At 29.9% G+C, this 21,081-nt stretch overlaps 1 protein-coding gene across 4 annotated transcripts in view; it reads left to right on the forward strand.

Annotated features, from left to right (window-relative positions):
- LOC142333902 (solute carrier organic anion transporter family member 74D-like) overlaps positions 1-2,242 on the forward strand; it is a 280,479-nt gene extending 278,237 nt beyond the window's left edge. For all 4 annotated transcript variants that reach the window (XR_012758744.1, XR_012758745.1, XM_075381498.1 and 1 more), the window contains one exon: positions 1,347-2,242. Coding sequence is in view for 2 of the 4 variants with exons in the window: in XM_075381498.1 (XP_075237613.1) it covers positions 1,347-1,406 (60 nt within the window). In the remaining 2 variants the exon portion in view is untranslated. The remainder of the gene's footprint in view (positions 1-1,346) is intronic.
- The last annotated feature ends 18,839 nt before the right edge of the window (positions 2,243-21,081 follow it).

Genomic DNA, 21,081 nt, shown 5'->3' on the forward strand with positions numbered 1-21,081 from the left:
TTTTGCCTGATTAACCTGAACAAACTGCTAAACATTTTTATTTTAAGTTTGATTAACTTATTCACCACTTTATTCCAAGACAGTAAAAAATTGAAAAGTTAGGCTTAGATAATTACTCAAACAGAATCTAAAATTTAACAAACATGTCAAAACAGTAATGGATCCATAACATTAAATTATTATTAATACCTTTTGAAGCAATTTCTTTGTGACACACAATAGCAATCCTGCCACAAACAATGAGAAAGACATGAGAAACAATGAGATTGGGGATATGTTAAAAATTCAAAATTGATTTATTCAAAATTAATTTAATACAATAAATATGTTTTAAAACTGTATTACCTTTAGATTCATTTAAAAATTCCTCAGTTCTTTTGACATCAGTCTTAAAAATGAAAAAAAAAAAAAACAAAAAAACAATAACAATAAATCAATCTGAGATGATTGAACAGTCTAATATACTGTTCCATTCTGAAAACGTCAGTTGTTGAATTTGTATTGTACTTCATTTTTAATTTACAAAGAATTTTAACAATTTAACAAAGTGCTTAATTATTAAACAAATATTCAAGTAATTATGCTTTTTTAATTACTTTCAAGAAGTTTGTATATGAATGAAACTGTTATGTATGTAAAATCTTAGCCTAAAAAAAAAAAAAAAAAAAAAATAGAAATGAAAATATTTAGGATCGTTATAAAGTTTAGAGTACGGTAGTTATTAATATTGAACAACCTAATTGAAAGTTAAAAAAGCCATCATCATGAAGGCTAAATTAATGCAAAGTTTTTGTCAGTTTTTAAACACTGCTTCTTTGAATTCTTCTTTCCAAATTTTCTTTCAATGATTGGCTCTTTCAAAAAACAATAAAAAAATAGTTTTTGCCTCCAAGATAAACAACAATTATTCATTTTCCTTCCTTACTAGTCATATCATTATGTTTACTCATACATTATATACTGTTCATATAATATACTGTGTACTGTTTATTCATTCTGTAATTAGTGTATATTCAAGTTTTAATGTTGGTGTTCAAATTAGTCAATAACAAATAGCCTCTTTTACCTATGTTGCACTTCCATATTTTTCATTAATAATGAATTATAGATGTTTTAATTCCACAGCTTTTAGTTAAAACTAACATCCTCTATGAGAAGAATACTTCTGAAGTTTTTCTTATGTTGAAGATATTAAAAAACTGAAGCAGATAATGTTCAGCAACTAGGTAATTAAGTACTCTGTCTCACAACTAGGAAAAATGTTTCATAATTTATAAATAACATTTTAAAGATAAGTCTCAAACATTAAACTATTGGGTTCTAATATTTTCATTGTTTTGTTACAGGATGATGAAACAGTTAGCAGTAAATCGCAGATAACTTATGTGGCGGAAAGCTCTGCTTAACAAATCAACCAAGCAGGCAGGTATAGGATTCAAATATGCCTATCTTCTACCTCACAAAACATCACCTAATAGGCCTAAGATATTTTTTCTAAAATTTATATTCATCATTTTATAAAAGTATTTAGAATTTGTATTTTGTTTTACACAGAATTCTGGAAGTACTGATATATCTTAAGTTAGCATCACTAATATTTTTTGACAATACTGTACTGTAAATTTCTTCATCGAATTATACTTTTTATATTTTTATATTATTATAAGTTTTCAGAACATTTAAAGCTTGATCTGTGATTATGTACTCATCTAAATATTGTAGATTACCATATTTACTGTTTATTGTTTCGTTTAAGGAATTATTTCTTGTAAAAATATATATATATATATATATTTAAAATATGTACTTTATTAAATACATAGATTTTTTTTTTTAATTATAGAGATGATTTATATATATTTTTTATAATATAACACTGACATCATTTATAATAATCTAAGATATGCAAACCTCAAAGAATTTTATTCCTTTCTTATTTTTTTAATGAAATAAAGAAAAAAAATTACAATGACTGAAAAATTTTACTAACAAACTGTAATGCGGAATTGTTACTTAGTATTCTATATATAGTTAGTTTTCCTGGATATTTATGATTTCTTGAATCTCTACAGTTGTAGTACAAAAACATTTTTATGTATTTTTTGTTTGTTTAATAAATTGAATAAAAAAAGGTATTGTAAACTGCTAGTAGTACAACATGTATTTGATGTGACGTGATAGAACATTTTATATTGTGTAAATACTCTAATATTAATACTTAATAAAAGTATATTTAATTCATTTTTGTGTTCATTTCTTTGTTTATTTGTCTGAAAATCTGTATTGCTTTACTTTGTAATATTATCATCTAGGGTGATTTCAAATGTTTTTCTAGTGGCTCTACACTGTTTGATAATCAATTTTTCAAAATTCTTTGAAAGATTTTTGTAGTATACCCAGGATACATTTTGAAGAAAAATTTATGAATTAAAAGTTACAGCTCGTAAAATATGGAGCATCTACAAATTTTAAACATTTTGTAAAATAATAAATAAATAAATAATGATTTATTCTCTATGAAACTGGATAATATGATTTTAAAGCTCTTTCAAATAGTGTTATAGTTCTGAAAAGATCTGCTGGAAGCATGTATAAAAACTGAGTCATAATTAAGTTATTATTTTTTATAATTCTTATTTCATTATGTCGATCGTTGAATATAACTTAACCTCAGAAAGCTAACGTATCGTAAATATTACGAATGGCAAACACATTTAAAATGCTTCCTCCCTGTGTTGGAGCAATAGACACGCCTGTCCTGTACTGTTCCTCCTTGCATTAGACACAACAGTCAGTAGCTTTTTAGTTTTTGTGAGTGTTGCATTATATTATTTTTCAACTGCTGTTCATAATTTTACAATACATTAGTAGTGTTTGGAATTTTATTTTTACATTTTAATCTTTTCTTTGTGTGTTTTGCTTTCTTTGAAGAGCCTATTTTCTGTTATTGATGTTTTAAGGTTTGCAAGCCATAAAAATGGCTGATTTTAACAGAGATGAATTAATACTGCGATATTTACATGAAGATTATGATGATTATAGTTCTGAAGAAACTAATGGTTCAGAAAATGAAATTGATGCTTTAGAATATGATTTTGTTATGAACAGTGACAATTCAGACATGGACTCTAGTTTTGTGGTCACTGAAAGAGATTTGGCTAGAGAGTCATCTGATGAAGAGTGTGCCTCACAACCTTTGAATCGGAGAAGGTAACCTTATGCCTTCCTCCTTGTAATCCTGGTACAAGCAATGATGTTCCTAGTTCTTCTACAGAGAGACCTTTTCAGTCATACTGTATCATTAAACCACAGGTTGCTCCCACCAACCAAATGAAAGTAAATGTTGACTGTGTCCCTGACAACTCCCTAATTGTAGTAAGTAATAATTAAGTCTAAAAGGGAAAGATGGATGAATAAGCCTGTTCAGGCACAAAATAGGTTTTCAGCAGCAAGAAATGTGATTGACATCACTCCAGGTCCTGTTGTTGAAGTTAAAATCAAAATTGATCCTGTTGGAATATTTCATATATTTTTCACTGAAGAAATTAAGAGCAAAATTCTTCTGCATACTAATCCTGAAGTTGCTGTGAAAGCTGAAAACTGTTGGGTGCAAAATGCTACAGTTTCTGAATTGGGTCTCAGTTGAATTGGGTACAGTTTTTTGGGTCTCTTAGTGCTCCCCACAGCCCAAAATGTTAACTACTATATGCCCTCAGGTGAACTTTTCAACCCTGAATTTTTTAGTGGAAGGTATTGTGCAACAATGAGCTGTGACCACATTGATTTTTTATTAGAATGTTTAAGATTTGATCATGCTGAAACTCGAGAAGAACGTAGAAAGCTAGATAGCATTGCATCAACAAGAGAAGTGTGGAATTGTTTTGTTGTTGCCTGTCGAAGTTCTTATAAGCCTGGATCATTCAAAATAATTGATGAACAGTTACTTGCATTTTGAGGTTGTTGTAGCTTCAGAATGCATATCCTTAGCAAACTCGGGAAATACAGGATTAAGATTGTCATGATGTGTGACAGTTCAACTAAATTCATGGTAGATGCAATTCCTTATACCGAGAAGGCAATGCAGACTGGAAATTTGCCAGATGTTGAACTTTTCATCAAAAAAGTGTCTGAAACTATTCTTGATTCCAATTGGAATATAACAATCAATAATTGGTTTTATTCAGTACCTCTAGCCATCTCATTACTTGATCATCCTGTGGAGACTTTGCATTTACGGCATCATAAGTGTAGCTTTGGTAAATTCATATATATATATATATATATATATATATATACACATATATATGTATCCAACATAGTAAAAATGGGCCTAAAACTAGTATCAAGATGAGAATTTGTCTAAAAAATCTACTGTGATCTGGTTAAACCATGGCTTGAGCGTTGCTTGGGAGTACCAAACTTGCCACGTCAACTCCGTGAGTCTATTGCAGTCATTTTGAAAGTACCTTTCCCAGTACGTCAAGCTGTTCAACCACAATACCAGCCTCGCACTACTGTGGAATTTTTCCATCGGCAAAGAGACGAATGATGTCACTTTATTGCTGCTGCTGCTACAACAAGCCGATCTGCGGACAGCACTGAGAGAAATGTTGTGTAAACTGTGTACAAGATAATAAAACAAAGATATTTTAAATAATCCTTTGTAAACCCTTTATTTTATATATTTTTTAATACAATATTTAAAAAAAATGTAAAACATGTTTTTGGGTTTTTAAATCCTCGTAAATTTTACATTTTAGCTTTAATGAAACAATTCACATACATTAACTCTCCAGGGTTAAACGCTTGGTGAGTTTTTAAAACAAATTAAAGAATTTACTTTATAATTATATGGAATTATGTGCCTCTAGAAGATCTTGTAACTACATGGATTAGTTGTAAATTGCATCTGTTTAAAGAAAGTCATTTTTAAATTTGTTTTTAAAAAAGGTTTAAGCACATTCCATTTTGCAGTTGCATAATACATTCATGATGGCTGATATCTTTATTTGTTATCTATAAATGTATATTTTATATACTTATTCCAAAAGTGCACCATGCAAAAATTAAAAAAAAAAAATAATAATAAAAGTGTTTTATTAAGTTTTGAATCTTACAAAATAACATTTAACATATCAGCACACTTCTTGTGGTCATATATGATCATCTGATGAGTTACTACAAAAATACAAAACCCATAAGCTATGCAAAAATAAAAAACCTTCCAAAGCCTCTAATTCTGATGAGAGTCCATGTCTATACTTCCAGGCTATGTGATAGAAAAAACTAGCAAATTCCAGCTATTAAAAATTAATCACCTTATTTCCACTGCACACACTTTTATTGAGTATTTCTACAAGAGTACTTTCAACACAGAATGGGCAATAACAAAATGCAAACCATCATACTCTTATTACTTGCTATTACCAACATTATTTTTACTTTTTCACAACTTTACTTTTACATTGATGTGTATGAATACTTATTTAAATAAATCAGTTCCATTCTATCTTTTAATTACCAGTTTATCCACTGATCACCAACATTACTATATACATAATTCACATCAAAACTAAGCTCTGTATAATAATCACCACTGATTATTTTGACTGTTTTATGCTCACATAAAAGACTAGTCTTAATTTCATCAATCATACTCCTGGTACTAAAATTTGTCATCTGAAATTTTGCCATTTCTACCTGGGAAAAATTGACTCATGTTAACCCAGTCTTTATAAAACATGTCTTTTTTTCTTATTACCTCATTCAATGTATGAATTTGAATGCTAGACTGTGGATGTGGGTGTTCTTTGATATTCAGTTAATACATGTTTCAGGAGTAGTCAACCTGAGTCTGTTCCAGACTACATGTTTACTGGTGCATTACCACTTACATTACCCTACATCAGAAATATATGTCTTAGATTTTAGACCCCAAATATTATATGCTACAAAATTTACGTTATTGTATTTACTGTCATCCAAATTCCAGTTCTGCTCACAACCTAACTGATTTACTGGAAGAATGGGGCTCAATCTGGAAATAAAAAATGAAAATATTTCTCTTAAAATTATTTAGAAAACGGGGAAAATTACAAATATTTCCCTGTGCCTGTACAGTACCCTTTTTCTCTCTGCCCCAAATTTGTCTCTATAACTTAAACTTCCAATTTATATTTTTTAAACAAAAAAATGTAAGAATACTGGAGAATTAATAGAATATATTGAAGAATAGAATATTAGAGAATTTTGTGCATTTTGGAGCACAAAAGTAATTACCATCCACTACATCATAATTTTGTTATATGCCTGTCCCAATTTAGTTGTGCTCTTATTTCAGTCTAATATTTATGTTTAACTTCGGTTTCATGATCACAATTCAGGGCTATACAGTATATGTACCACTCCTTCTTAACTTAATTCCATTTTGAAGCACCTCAAAGTTTTTCATTTTTCTCACCAACAAAGCAAACATAAGGCATTTCTGAATAAGCTTACAGATCAATTTTTTTACAAAATTTAAAGCAGATTTTACTAGCTTTACTGATACTACTTTGTTATATAAATCCAGTAGTTAATTTCTTAATCCCTTGGAGTCTTCCTATTCCTTCTTTAACACCAAAGAAAACCAAGTTGTTTTTACTTGGTAAAATGATTGATAGTTATCAATCATGGATTGATTACTATCCATGATTTTGTTTAAATCTATTAAACCATCTGGAGTTTATTAAATTTATTTTTAGGATATTAGAATTCCTTAATTAATTTTTAATAACATGTTGAAGTTCATTTTTAAAATTACTTTTTAGCTGTTCCAATAAAAAAACTTGATTTGACAAATCAGTCATTTTTTCCATCCTCTTTTTAATTACTGGATAACTTTACTAACATCAAATCTAATTAAAAATATTAAATTAAATATTACATTATAAATATATGAAGATCATACAATAAAAATAATAATTATATAGGTAATGATAATTGACCATTGAAAAGAATTGAAAATCTACAAAGTATTGATAATAAGAAAGCTAAAAAGAATTTATAAAATTAAATATTACATGGTTAATGCAGGTATTCCGATTAGAAGTTTAACACAAAAATTGGAATGCCACAAAGTTTACGTAAGATTTATTCTGCTTGTAGAACATAACTAAAATTCTATGAATGGATAATATTATAGTATAATCAAACAAATAAATAAAATTTACCAGGTTGCATAACTTTCACAAATAATTATTTCTACACAATTTCTGTAATTTATCATCACATCTATCAATGTACACAATTGCAGAATATTTAGTGATTAACTATGTCAACTGATAATAAAATAACCTTTTAAAAAACCAATAAAACCATATATATCTAATATATGGGGATAATCTTTATGGTCAAGAACAAGAAGTGGATAAGTTTCACTATTGACTAAATGGAAAATTTTTTAAATAAGTCTGAATCTATGTATGGAAAACATTTTCCCAAACCAAAAGACCCCTAAGACGAGACTGAATTCCAGTAACATTTTAGGGTTGGCTTTCTGTTTATACCCATATTCAGTATGCAGGCAATGAATCCTTTTACTTTAGATTCATTCACATTTATCCACTTTTTATATGCTCCAGATAACCTATCTATATTGTTATTCAAATATTTTTCAGCAGACCTATTTGTTTGTTTCAGAATAAGAGAAACTAGTTGTAAATAAGAAATAAAAATAATTAATTGGATCAGAACCAATTATGAGTATATATTTTGGGCCAGGAAGCTCCAAAAATTGATGTGACAATGCTATGTCATCTTCGGGTTCAATTATTTCTATAACTTTCATCCTTGGATTTGTTATTACTAACACATGCAAAAATATTGTCACTATTTTCTTCATCTGATCCACTATTATTTGATAATTTATATTCACTTTCACTTACTTCAAAAATGTCTTTTGTATCACAAATAATAAGATTAGATTTGGCCATAGTTTTGCAATAAAAAAAAATACGAATATAAAAAAGCAAATGAAATATTAAAATAATATAATTGAATTAATCTTCAAAAACATTTAAAAGAGAGAATTTCCCACAAAATAATGCTAAAACAAAGAAATAAATCACATAATCTTCACAAAAATATCAACAATTAGCACTCGGCATGCAAGCATCACAATTTTAAATGTAACTGTAAAAGTATTGATGTTTTTTCAGACAAAATATTGATAGATATATATACAAACACTACCATTGTATTCACGGAGCTCTAAGCTATGTACTGATGTATAATCATCCCATCTAGCGGTTAAAAAATCGACTATGTTTACCTCTAAAGGAGCCCTGATATATTGGGACCTTGAGCTTTCTGACTTCATTACAGGGTCCTGATAAATCAGTACCTTGAGGCTTTAAGGATTAATATACATATTATTTGGATGACTGCAAATAATGGTTGACTTGTATTATTAATTATAGAAACGTTCTTGGATAGATGAAATTTCAGAATAACAAAATTCATCAAACAACTGTAATGAGCTTGGAAAAGTAGCTTCCAAAACAACTGTAAGAAGAATAATTCATTCTCTAAGAAATTGGAAAATAAGCTTTTACAAGAGCTTTCAAACTGTTTGTAGTTCTGAAAAGATCTTTTGGAAGTCAACATAATCTTCTGGTAATCAGCACAATCCTGCTTTTATAAATTAAGTTTATAGTGGTTATTCTTACTGTTTAACATTCATTTGAAGGCAATAATGCAGGAGGCTTTGAGGGAGATGCAACAGCTATTCTGGTTAATAGAGACATAACAAATGGTATGGTATGCCAATGATATGATGCTGTTAACAGACAATCTTGAGGATCTATAAAGAATTATTATATGTTTAAGAAATATCAGCTAAATAAACAGATTCATTTAAATATAAATAAAATAAAATTTACAATGCTTACAATTATCACCCAATAGTACACAACCTGTAGATTACAAGGTCATTGAGAAAGTAGAAAAGTATAAATGCTTGGAGCCATGAATAAAGTAAACACACTTATAACTCAGAAGAAATCAAGGCGAAAATTGAAGTGGCACATAATACTTTCTCCAAATGAAAATCTTTTTTTAGTATAAAAACCTGACTATCCAGCTAAAAATTTATGTTCTGAGATGTTCTGATTCACTCAGTCTTTCTATGGAATAAAAGCTGCAGTTGGTTATACTATATTTTGTTTGGAGATTTTGGAATTGTGTTTTTTTAGAATGATATTTAAAATTTCTTGGATAGATCTTAGATGAAGACATATTTAATATTCTTGAAAGAAGAAGGATAGCCATTGGATAAATATTGAGGATGGAGTTTGATCAACATTATTCAGATTCTCTCAAGTTAATGAAGAAATTTGAAACATTTTGAATGCATTGTCATAGTTCTAGATGTAGACTTCTTTAGTTGATTATTGAAGGAAAACTAAAGGAAGGTGGAATATAGGATGATGAACATTATAACTCAGTAACTTAAGAATGTGCTTTGATTGTAATCCTTGTACCATGTTCTAAAAAAAAAATAAGTTAGAAAAATAAAAATTAAGTAAAATATAAAAAAAGTAAAAAAAAAAAAAAAAAATAAATAAAAGTAAAAAAATAAAATATAAAGTAAATAAATATAAAATAAGTTAGTTACAAAAATTCCTAAATGCACAAATAGTCTTTAGCTTTCATCTGTAATCAGCACAACATTCACAGTATAACCAACAGATGTCTTAGTAAGGTATGTAGGATATCCTGGTTTGACATCTAACAAGTCAAATAATATTTGAGAGCTCTAGGAGATAAAAATGTTCAGTTCTGGTTATCCTGTGGACATGTCTATACAGAATTTTTGTAGGATGTATAGGACATCTCACTGAATGTATTTGACATTTAATTTTGATATTCCATAGGATACTCTGAACCAAAGACATCATCTGGGATGTGGTTAGGGTATTCCTAGTATACTCTCAGGATAATAAAATTTATCCTTCTACACTATTGATTAGAAATATAACATCAAATGTACATTACTATAAAATATAAATGCACGTAATGTAATGATTGTTAAGTTATGTAATCAAAGTTCCTGGCAGAACTTAAACAAATATATATCTATATAAGATTACTACACAATAATACTTTAAGTAAATAGGATATGTCAGAAATAGATAGAAGGGCTTCTCAGGTACTCGGGTAATGGAATACTTATTAGAAAACATCATTATTAAAATAAAATCACTAAATTAATGTGTTTCAGTAATAATTATTTTCAGTAAACATTTGTTAGTATAAGCTCTTGATCAACAAATCTAGTTTAAGAAAACCATGATTACTGCTCATAATTACACATTGAAGCTAGTTTCACACAAAAATCAGAAAAGACAACCTGGATGGCATCAAAACAGTGGCAACCATTTTTACTTTGTTGGGTATATCACAATTGCTAGCAGCAGTAGCTTCCCCATGAATATCAATGATAAACAAACTGAAACTTAAAAATTAAAATTATTGCCATTTTGGTTAATCATACATGTAGACATATACTTAATGAATAAGAAAAATTAAATATTTAAAAATGATTTAAAAATACAGATTAAAGAAAATCAGGCAAGAAATAAGTTATTAAGGATCTATTTTATTCATGATGTTATTTTATATAAAATAAATAAACAAATCTGGTGAAGACTTTTTATTTTTCCTGGGATTTGTATTATGTCTTGTTGGTATTCCACTTATTCTGGGAGAATGTAGGATATTAGCGAACATTTTAGATATTTATCTCTTAGATCAATCATAAAAGACTAAAAAGAAAGAACAAACTGTCCATTAAATAATCTTTTGATTGAATAATAAAATAAGGTGTAGGGTCGCAGGTCTCTTTTAAAAACAGAGAAGAAATCTTTACATGATTTCATATCTATAAACATTCAGAAAATTAACTTTAAATTTAACTAACTTCAAATTCTTTTATTTCCTTAACCCATTAATAGCTTTAACTAATTTGGTTAGGTAAGCTATCAGCATACTTTTAGCTAACTCTCTAGAAAATCTTTATGTGAAATAACAAAGGAATTTTCTTTAAGAACACCAATAATTCGCTGATTCTGGCCTCAGGGCCAGTAGTATTAATATGTAACATATTGTGGCTGAGAATAATCATAAGAAATCAGTAACACAGTATTGCATGTGATACAGCATACAACAACAATGAAATACTAGTAATAAATACATATAGAAATTAAATAAATAAACTAAATTATTTATGTCTGATTATTATTTAACTGTAAAATTTCTTTCAAATTACAAATGGACTAAATACAAGTTTGTATTAAAAAAAATTATAGAATGTGTTAGTAGACATTCTGTAAATAAAGAAATAATTTATGTTCAGAACTTTGTAAATATATATGAGTGAACTCTTTGTAAGTAATTTGATTAAATTATTTGCTATTTGTACATAAGTAGCTTTTCATTGAATTCATATGATACATAGGTGACTGAATTTGTGTGGTTCTTAAAAAGTGAAGTGGTTGAATCACCTTTCAAGCACTTCTTCGAACAAGAAGAGTAGTATAACCTTGAAGGTTCAAACACCGTGCGCATACAGTCTTAGTTGCAGATTTAATATACTACAGTACAGTATTGTAAATGTATGTTGTAATAATATAACAGAGAACTAGAGAAAAAGGATAAAAACCAGGAAAAGGATAAAAACCAGCTGATTATAACAAATAATTGAGATATTTTTCTCAGCTCTCCTGTGTAATAGAAAACACAATGATGGACAGTTTTCCGAGTATTGGGTTCTGGGACTTGCAAGTTCAACCAGTTTGATATTTTTTAAAACACATTTTATTTTTTATGAATCATTTTTGATATGAAGGAAAGATTTAATACATTAACTATCATTTATAATACATTCAGCTTACTTTATAATAAATTCATCATACTTTAACCGATTAACAACCAATGGTGCTTAGACGAACCATTTCGTAAACATATTTTTTTTAATTTCTGCAATATTTTTCGCATTTTGTGCAATTTTCCTTGGTGTTGTAATTACAAAAAAAAAGATTATATGGTAACAGGTTTTTAATTAGCAAGTTTATTTGCATATCAACTTACTGTATTTTATGAGATCATGTAATGCCTTTCATAAGATAATATATTGATCATGTTATGCATGTTAAAAATAATATTTCTATTTTATTTACTTATTTAAGGGTTATTTTTATTCATCAATTCATGAAAATTATGTATTTTTAAAACTGATAATGAATACTGGTTGTTTAAGTAATGGTGTGATGACGCATGTTTGGCTTATGGATTGATGAATCACATGCTAGGAATGATGCAGATGTCATTCTTACATTACAAATATCTTCGCAATCCCATGTTGTACTACTATTTTTTGTTACATTTTTGTTTTGACTATCATTTTATCGCATTGATATAGCGTTTTTTTTAGTCATTACATTTTGTTTTGAATTTACTATTTTTTATAAAAATTGTGTATTTTATAAAATGTACAGTTTGTATGACTGTTTTTAGTCAATTTCATATGTTAGTGAAGTTGTGTTTACTTTGATACCCATACAATATATTTAAAAATATTAATTTTGTTTATTGAGGTGTAAGAATTTGTTAAAATCTGACATTTTGAAAAACCATTGACACTTGAAGAATGGCATTGCATTTTAGAAGATGAAGGTAATATTTCACAAGCAACTGCCATCGATGTAATTTATATTTCACCTAAATTTGATAAACTTACTGATGGCGAAGATATTGATAAAAATTTGCTAACTGAGACCCCTTTGAAGGTACAACCGATATTTTCAGGTATGTTTGACATTCATTTGCATACTGAAAAAGACATTGATGCTCAAAAATCCAGTTGCAGGGAGAAACCAAAAAACTGTAAATCTGAATGAAACTGGCTTGTGACTAGCACTGTCAGAGAAAATAGGCTTCCTAATTGCCTAATTGAATAGTTCTAAAGAATTGCAGAAAATGAATAGAGGTATATTATTTGATTTTACATTTAATGAAAAAATAAATTTCGCAGATGCTAGAGTGATAATACAGTGGTGAGAGTTGTAACCACAAAGACATATATCAATTATCAAGTATGAAAAGATACAGTCAAAAAGAAAAGAAACACCATTATTTCAAAGCCATTAATATTAGCAAAATATACAAAAATTGTGGGTGGCATTGATTCCCATGGCAATGGTATTGGAAATTATAGAACTCAAGTGTATGGAAAAAAGTGGTGGTGACCATTGTTCATAAAATGCTGTTGATTTTATTATCATAAATTTATGGAAAATATATAGACTTGCAAATAATAGCAAAATCATTTAAATTAATCCTAGGTCTTCTCTTGTACTATCACTGATAAGGAGTGAAGAAATAAAAATACCATGAAGCATTGTTGAGAATGAAGACAAAAGTAAATAATTCTCCTTCACCACCAATGGCAACCAAGGGTTGTCCATCAAAAAACAATTTGCCAGAAGATATTTGGTATGATCAAATAGGGCACATTATTTGAGAGCATGTGAAAAAATCTAGACGAAGATGTAAGCTATGCAAAAACCATACAGTTTTTTATGTGTAAAATGTAAAGTGCACCTACATTCAAAATGTTTTAAAGATTTTCATTTGCAGTAAAGAAAATAAATAATTTTTCATAAAAAAACAAATTAAAATAGTTAAATTGTAACTGTATTATTTTCAGTTTAATAAATTGTAACATAAGCTGTCCATATGTCTTTTTATTATGTTCTTCAGAAAATGACATTTTTGCATGCTTTTTGCCAAAGGTTTGTAAACGAGCCATTTTATTCCTGAGCGATAATTGATTTTTTTGTTGATAGGAAAATATTTCTAGCTTTATATATTTAATAATGGATAAAATAAAGGGATTATTTAGTAAAAAATGAGTATGTTCATGTTCAAACATTGGTTAATGACAAACTTAACATTAATAAATCCCAATACCAAAAACACTCCATTCTTAAAAAAAAATGAACAAGGATATGTTAAAAGTAACAACAGCATATTGACTAGACACATACAAAAATACGAACATACCCATAAAATATTTCCACATAGTGACACTTATCAAATTATATTAAGACATTAGAATACAATGGGAGCTGACTCTCTATGAAATCTTTATGTGAAATTAAAATTTTCCCCTCAGATCAACCATAATTCACTGATTCTAGCCTCAGGGCCAGTAGTATTAATAAGTGGCTGAGAATAATCATAAGAAATCGATAACATATATGTGACACAGTATGCAACAACAGTGAAGTAAGTACTAGTAATAAAAACGTATGAAAATTAAATGAATGAACTGAATTATTTATGTTTGATTACTATCAAACATGTGATCTTTAATTAACATGGGTGTGTTAAATAGAGAGTGAATCATGATTCTAAAAACTGAGAATTCTGTAACATTGACTGGTAAATCTGTTCACCACTGTTGGTTTTGTATTTTAAAAGATAAATTATTGTTTTTTTTTGTTTTTTTTTTTTTGCTTGCTTTTGTAATGGTAAGATTGATCATTATTATATTATAGATTAACCCAAAGTACCATCACAATCTTTAGAAGATTTGTGTACTGGACATCCTAAATCACTGAAATTCAAAATGCAATCTCTGACTTGAACTGTCACAACACACAAGTAAGTTTCTGTTGGATCCCTAGCCATGTGGGAATCTTGAATCTTGGATCATTGTGGAATCTTGCAGATTCCATTGCTAAAGATGTTTGTAGCCAACCTTCTCTCACTAATCTTGTTACTAGTAATGATTTTACTTCTCTTAAACACACTATACAAGAAAAGTGGCAAGGTGACTGGACTGCTTCAGACAATAATAAACTCAAACCCATCAAGCTTACTGTACTTCCATGGAACTCTCATGCAGGAATAACTTCAAGAGGAGGACATAGGACTGGGCTGTGCCATTCCAGACTTTGGCTGCTGGGGCATGGCCCCAGCAGCCAAAGTCTTGTCCAAGTCTCTACAAGACTCTTAAAGGACAAGTCTTCTTAAAGTAAGTACTCCCACTTCTTGTAATCTACTTCCTTTGTTTGTTTAACCTCAGCCACGAATCTCTCTATTGTCAGCCATTCCTCTTTACCTCTCAATATACTTTGGGTAATCCCTTTTATGTTACATGAGGTGCTACCCAAAAGTTCGGGGAATTTGAATTTTGCGCGCCAACAATTGCTGGTACGACCTGCTGCCGCTAGATGTGGCTAACAGTACTCTTTGTGAATCAGTGTTCAGAAACTCATCATATGCTTGTGGGAAGCATTTGGTGACAATGCTATGAGTAAAAGCAAAAGTTTTTTGTGGTACAAACGATTCAAAGATGGACGAATGACAGTCGATGACGATGAGCGTTCAGGAAGACTATCAGCAAGCGCAACACCGGAAAACATCGCAAAAGTGCGAGAGGCTATTGTTGCAAATCGTAGACAAACAATCCATGATGTTTGTGCAATCGTACAAATGTCATATGAGTCCGTGCAACGCATCTTGTCGGACAATTTGAACATGAGACGCATTGCTGCAAAATTCGTACCGAGACTGCTGAACAGCGACCAGAAACAAAATCGCGTAGCTGTCTGTAGTGAATTGAAAAATTCAGCAAGAGATGACCCTAACTTCATCTCCAACATCATAAACTGTGATGAGACATGGGTGTGCGGGTTGACCCTGAAACTAAGCAGCAGTCGTCACAGTGGAAGTCGCCAAGTTCACCGTGGCCAAAAAAAACACGCCAAGTTCACAACAACATGAAGTCCATGATGATTGTTTTTTCGACATCAAAGGCATTATCCATAAGGAATTTGTTCCTTTTAGTCAAACTGTCAATGGGATGTTCTATTGTGAATTTTTGAAACGGTTACGTGAAAGCATTAGGCGCAAACGTTCAGATCTGTAGGGTAACAACAGCTGGGTTCTGCACCATGATAACGCGCCCACGCACACATCGCTAGCTGTTTGAAATTTCTTGGCTTCTAAAAAGATGTTAGTGATACCCCACCCACCCTATATCCTGACCCTCCCCCGTGCGACTTTTTTCTCTTTCCGAAAATAAAATTTCAACTGAAAGGCCGTCGTTTTAATACAATTGAGGAGATTCAGGAAGAAACGCAGAAGTGCTTCGAACACGTACACCTGCAGACTCCCAGGGATGCATGGAATCATGGGCAAAACGCTGGGATCACTGTAACAATGCCCAAGGGGATTACTTGGAAAGAGACAGTGGAAATTATAAGTTATGGTAAACTATTTTATTTTTATGGTAAAATTCCCCGAACTTTTGAGTAGCACCTAGTATAAGCTTTTAATGTGCACATTCAAAAAAGGTGTGGCAGGAAGTGTCCTCTTGACCGTAGTTCAGACAACTTGGAAGCTCTCTTCTTTTAAACCTGTGTAAATGTAGACCAAATCCTCCATAACCGGAGAGGAATTGTGACCCATTTGCCGTGTTTCCTCCCCAGCCACGGTCCTATCGCTGGAATTAGCTTCTTTGTTCATGCCCCAGTTGTTTCACTTCTCTTGCCATTCTTGTAGCATTCTTCCCTGTTCATGCCCTCTTGTAGATCCGTTTCATTTGGGTAGCCCATAACTGGATCGACAGTACCCCGGCCAGCATTCCCGCATCCGCTGATACCGTGTTGACGCTCCGCTTTACTGCATATTTTAATTAGGTGTTGGTTGTATGCCTCTAACTCAGACTGAACTCATCTCAGCCAAAAGCCTTTCGTATAACTTGGCGATAGCCGGCAATAGACATATCGATCTGTATGATTGTCGCTGACCTGCATTCACCTATTTCAGGATCAACAGCAATTTACTCACTTAACATATAGGAAAACTCCCTGTAGTCAACGCCTTGCTGAATGACTCCAATAGAAACCATGGATGTGATTTTGCTAACGCCTTTAATAGGGTTCCCGAGACCCCGTCTGGACCCGGGCTCTTCTTTGTATGTATTCTACCAACCGCTTTGTGCAATTTTTTTATAGTGAACCTTCTCTTTCCTATGTTGTAGCAATCACGCAGGGTACTTTGGTGGTTTGAAATAATTCTGTAATTGCTTTTTGAGCTTGATCTCTGGATAATGCAGACGGCGGCATGCCAAACTTCCTTAGTATGATCCGATACGCCCGGCTCTATCGGTCAATATTTAGGTTTCCTACTGCTTCTTACCAGGTTCTTTTTTTTGTTTGTTTGATCATGGAATTAAGATTTCCACGTGCGGTCTTGTATGCGAACTCTGCCTCTGCCACCTCTGCCGGTCGCTTTCGTCTTGCTCTATGCATTTTTCTCTTCACTGCAAGTCACAACTCATAGTTCTGCAATTTTATTAGTCCTCTAGTGGACTTTACATCTGTCACCACAGTTCCTTGGTTTTTATTTTTTTATTTTCTTCACAAAGAATTTGTAGGAATACTTGTGGACTCCAGTCCTGCATTCCTTCCACTCTCTCAGTAACGGCATTGGCAAAAGATTGGGTCTGTGATATAAACAGTGACTCTCCAGTTCAATGCAGTATTGAATCGCCAAATGATCACTCCTCAGTTCCTCATCCAAGACATTCCATGAAATCACTCTCTGGAGCAGCCCTTATGTTATCGCAGTGATGTCTATTGTGGATCCTTCTTCTTGTCCAATGAATCTCCGTACTCTCGGCGTATTTATAACCGACAAATTTAGAACTCTGAGAAGAGCAGCCTGTTTAAAACCTCGACAGGTCTACCTGTTCCCCTCCAACTCAACACATTCTGCATTATAATCACCAGAGAGGAACACCAGCTACCCACCTCTCTGATTACCACTTCCAGGTCCAACAAGATCTTGTGGCCTGCTCCCGTGCAATTGAATAATTGAATAACAGTTTCATTTACTCACTCTTCTAATATATATATATATATATTTTTAAAAATATTATATGAAATATAAACCACCAAAACACAGTAATTAGATAAGTTATACTTATCATATTAATTCCAAAAATTTATTTCTGCAAGATCCTACACTCACAAAATTATATATAATATATATGTAAACAAAAAAGAAAAAGTCAAATCAAAAAGTTCATCAAAGTAACATACATAAACAAAGATATTACTTAGAAGAAATAATAATATCCAAGTTCATATTCATTTATAAATTTCACAAAAAAGGGAACTAAACAACCATCACATGCAAAAAATATTCATTCACCAGATATACAAAAAATTCGAAAATGGGAGCTTTTACATAAGAAATGAAGAAATAAAAGCATTTTGAAGAGCAAAATTTGTTAATTTCATAAGTGTTGATTATTAAAAAATTGATAAAAATCTGTATTTCCTACATTTTTACTAAAATAGATCTAAGTTATAAGGATGTAACCCATTGTGTTGGTCTAGTGATGAACGCTTCTTCCCAAATCAGCTGATTTGGTAGTTGACAGTTCCAGCGTTCAAGTTCTAGTAAAGGCAGTTACTTTTATACGGAATTGAATACTAGATCATGGATACTGGTGATCTTTGGTGGTTGGGTTTCAATTAACTACACATCTCAGGAATGTTCGAACTGAGACTGTACAAGACTGCACTTCATTTATGCTCATACATACCAAACTCATTCATCCTCTGAAGTAATACCTGAATGGTAATTCCTAGACTGAACAGGATCTAAATTATGAAATAATTGAGATTATTATACAACACACATAAACATTATAAATATATAAATTCACAAAGACACAACATTGTCAAATATCATTATCATATATAAAATATAGATAGTTTAAATTATAATATTAACATTTTTTTTTGCATTTTGATTAAATCCTAATGACAGGACCATCAGCAAAAAAATACCATCATCAAAAATTTTAATTGGAACCACATTTGCAAATCAGTAGTATTACTATTATAGAGTACAAACACCAGAGTGATTGAAAATTCTTTGACATGCATAACAAAAATAAAATAACTACATTAGGAGTAAAGCAAATCTTGTCTGACTAGCCATTGAAAATACATGTAATTTATACACATTAATTTTTTCCACAGTAAGAAATGTTCCAAACCTTTTTCCATTGTAAAGTAATTGTCTTTTCTGGTAATTTAATTTTAACCTTCCTTTCTTTCTGGTGACAGATTTAAAAAATGTTTCATCAGACCTGACGATGATATTTCCCGTTGAAAAATTCTATATTGTTATTAACATATATAATAAAAGTAACAACTTTTAAAACACAATAATATAGAATAATACTAATATCAGAAAATAAAATAAAATTCAAAATCAAATTAATATTCTAATATCTGAAAATGACATTTAGAAAAAGTTTATATTCATTTTGGTTGTTCAATCCTCAAAATATAACTTTTTATTCTTATGAAATCATGAAGAGTTTCACTTCTTGTTTATATTATTTAATTTTATAATATCTAAAAAAACATATTAGTGCTCCTTAAAATCAAATTAATATTCTAATATCTGAAAATGACATTTAGAAAAAGTTTATATTCATTTTGGTTGTTCAATCCTCAAAATATAACTTTTTATTCTTATGAAATCATGAAGAGTTTCACTTCTTGTTTATATTATTTAATTTTATAATATCTAAAAAAACATATTAGTGCTATAGATTAAACACATTCATGAAACAGTTTCTGAAATGATTACAGTACTATTTAATTTAAGATAAAATATATAAATACTATCCAATTCTTTGTTAGCATTTAATATAAAGCTTTTACTTAGCTTATGTTATTTAGGAATTTAGTATGAGAGCTAGTTGTTTAAAAACTCTTTTGTCTGATTCTTAATATTGTAAAAAATGTTAAAACATCATTTTCACTAATTTTTTTACAGAAAAATTTCCACTAGAGGAGTATTCAAAATGACACAATACCATTCTTTAAAAATTAATTGCAATATTAATAATTAAACTCAACCTACCAATGGAGGAAAATGGTTGGATCTTTAGTAATTAACTGTTTTGTGAACAGTTAGTAACTTTCAGTTTAGTTATACTTGTACATCTTACATAAACAAAAATACATAGCTTGGTCTCAGGTGCTGTAAAGATCTGAGTTCTTCAGCTGTGTATGTATATTGTAAGTAGAATTTTTTTTTACTACATATGCACTAATATGTATTTTATCACATATAAACACATATAATGCATTTTTTCATGTAAAACTATCAAAACTATTGAAACCAAAAGTTATTTTGATTCATTTATGCAAGTCTACATTTCATTTATACAAGTCTACATTACATTTATGCAATATTGGCCTGTATTTGTTACAGAATCTATTTTGTAATAATTATAAAATTGCAGAAATTTCATTTTTATTACAGAAAATTTAAATTAACAGATTACTACTTACTTTTCTAATTCCTTGAGTGAACATCATTTCTCTTACAGAAGGCAATTTTTTTCAGAATTAAAGTTACTTGAGATAATAAAATCATTATCAAATTAGATGTAAATATAAAAATTTCATATTGGCTTTACCGACTTTAGGAAGTCGGTAAAATGATAGATATTTATTTATTAATTTAAAGAAATAACTTTCTATTTCAATCAAAAAGTTTTTCCCACATTCTTTTTATTTAGTTAGGAGGATATTTTAATGGCTGAACTCCTTTCCTAATGCTGCAGTATTATACTTCCTGTAAAATGGCGAGCATATTAATGGAAAAAACTTTGAATGATATTATTTCTTTTCAATCATAAATTGGGAGATAATTGATGTAAGAAGCATCTCAGTCTTTAGATAAAAATGTTTAAATCATGAAAAGACAGGATTCATTGGACTTATTTCATCTACTCTTTTCTTCTTTGTGTTTTAATTTTGTCTTTTCCTTACTTATCTTTCAGGCTTTATATTATTTTGATATTTACTTTAACTTTAGTGCTCATCCTAAAATTAAGAACAACATTCCAATTAAACCAATATACATGCATATAGTGAATTCAGCATATGAGCTATTCAATCCACTTATATTAGATAGTAGTATATGAGTGAAATA

Source organism: Lycorma delicatula, chromosome 1 (genome assembly GCF_047948215.1).
Source record: "Lycorma delicatula isolate Av1 chromosome 1, ASM4794821v1, whole genome shotgun sequence".
Lineage (NCBI taxonomy): Eukaryota > Metazoa > Arthropoda > Insecta > Hemiptera > Fulgoridae > Lycorma > Lycorma delicatula.